The sequence below is a fragment of the Eucyclogobius newberryi genome, unplaced genomic scaffold (assembly GCF_026437365.1).
Source record: "Eucyclogobius newberryi isolate DKJ021-1_F unplaced genomic scaffold, fEucNew1.0.hap1 SCAF_5, whole genome shotgun sequence".
Lineage (NCBI taxonomy): Eukaryota > Metazoa > Chordata > Actinopteri > Gobiiformes > Gobiidae > Eucyclogobius > Eucyclogobius newberryi.
Window position 1 is genome coordinate 22,564,512 of NW_027316167.1, and position 1,614 is coordinate 22,566,125.

The window sequence follows — 1,614 nt, forward strand, 5'->3', positions numbered from 1 at the left end:
CAGCCCACGTCCAACCAGGAAATCAAATCATAAACTTCACCAAAATTGTTTAAGAAGTTTTTTGTCATAGAATCATATACACCCTATTCCTTTACTCCAATTCTAATGTCTAACCTGTCATATGCACTCTAAGCAATTCCGTCAGTGATTGAGACTGAAAGGTCACTGTTACTGGCTCATTCTGGTGATCCCAAAAGGAGTTTCCACCTGTTGACTATTCACTGCTTCAGTATAAAAGCACCCATATGTTCACATGACAAGGATTTGTTTTGGACTTGTTTTGAATTGTATCGTTATGTCTTGCAGCAAGGCCAGCAAGTGCCTGCAGAAGGAGATGAAGTGGACCGAGGCGCAGGGGCAGCGGGTGCAGCAGCTAATACAGGCACTGTAGCCACAGCTGGGGCCACTGCAAGCCCAGGAAAACACTCCTATTCTGGGGACCGCAAATCAAAGAAAGACGCAAAAGATAAGGACAAATGTGTTATTTTGTAACAAATGGCAGTCTCTGTGAGTGTGCAATTCTTTTGCGTTTTGCTTATCTGTATGAAAGGGGCTTGTTTGTTTCCCCCGCTGTCTGGACACAAAAGACAACCTGCTTCCTAATAAAAACGGAAGGAAACAAAGAAGGGGAAAGTGAGAAGTCTAAGCGAGGATTTGCCGTTTCCAAACCACTGGTGCCTGCAGTCCTCAGTCCTGATGCAACCTGGACATCAGAGGAAGAGACACTACAACGACGACTACCCCTTCAATTTTGTAGAGTTGGCCAAAATTTAACAGTGCACTTATATTTGCGAAGTATTTATGATGACTCAATTTATTTGGTATTCATACATTATTTTAAGTCTTGTAATCATAAAGAACTCGAATCTTGACTACATTTTTGCTCATATATTACTTTTTCATTAAGCAGCTTATAAGCTAATTATATTTATCCTATTTACACACAATATTTAGCTAACCCTTTTTAATTGCTGCCAACAATTGCTTTTAATTTATGTTTGTGTAATCATTCTATAGAACAAAAAGGTATTATGCGCCAAAAGGGATATATTGAATACCAATAGAAGGGCAGTACCCCAAAAATCTGTTATTTTACATAGATGTCCTGAATGGAATGCCAGAGCTGCCAAACTATGTAGGTGTTGAACAGTGGTGGTCCTGAGAATATTCACGTTCATATTTGCCTTACCAGAGTCTTGGTATTGCATTCTTCTGTGTATTGAGAAAGTGTGTATGTTATGTATAATTATGTGCTTCAACTGCAAATGTTTTTTTTTTTTTTTTTAATGTATAAGCAATTAGGTTTGTCATTACTGATCCAAAATGCTTAAACTGTAGTCAAAACAGCCAAATGCAGCACACTTGGCCTCTTTAAACCTTCTGGGTTAGTGGACTGTGCCACTCAAACTTTGTATACATTTCATATAAGACTTAAATTAAAAGAGTGAATGGAAGAAAAGCTGCTTTAACTTTGACCATTTCACTTGTTCTAATTCTCCCTATCAATGCCAGTACTTGGCACGTGTACCTTGTTTTATCTTACAATGATTTATCATGAACCTTTACAAGAGATGCATATTCCAGTGTTGTTTTTTTCAGTAGAAGCGGTTTGGG

General features: G+C 38.4%; 1 protein-coding gene across 2 annotated transcripts in view; it reads left to right on the top strand.

Annotated features, from left to right (window-relative positions):
• Positions 1–877, top strand: part of mindy2 (MINDY lysine 48 deubiquitinase 2) — an 8,274-nt gene extending 7,397 nt beyond the window's left edge. For both annotated transcript variants that reach the window (XM_072464875.1, XM_072464876.1), the window contains exon 9: positions 307–877. In XM_072464875.1, coding sequence (XP_072320976.1) covers positions 307–492 — 186 coding nt within the window. In that variant the 3' untranslated portion in view covers positions 493–877. The remainder of the gene's footprint in view (positions 1–306) is intronic.
• The last annotated feature ends 737 nt before the right edge of the window (positions 878–1,614 follow it).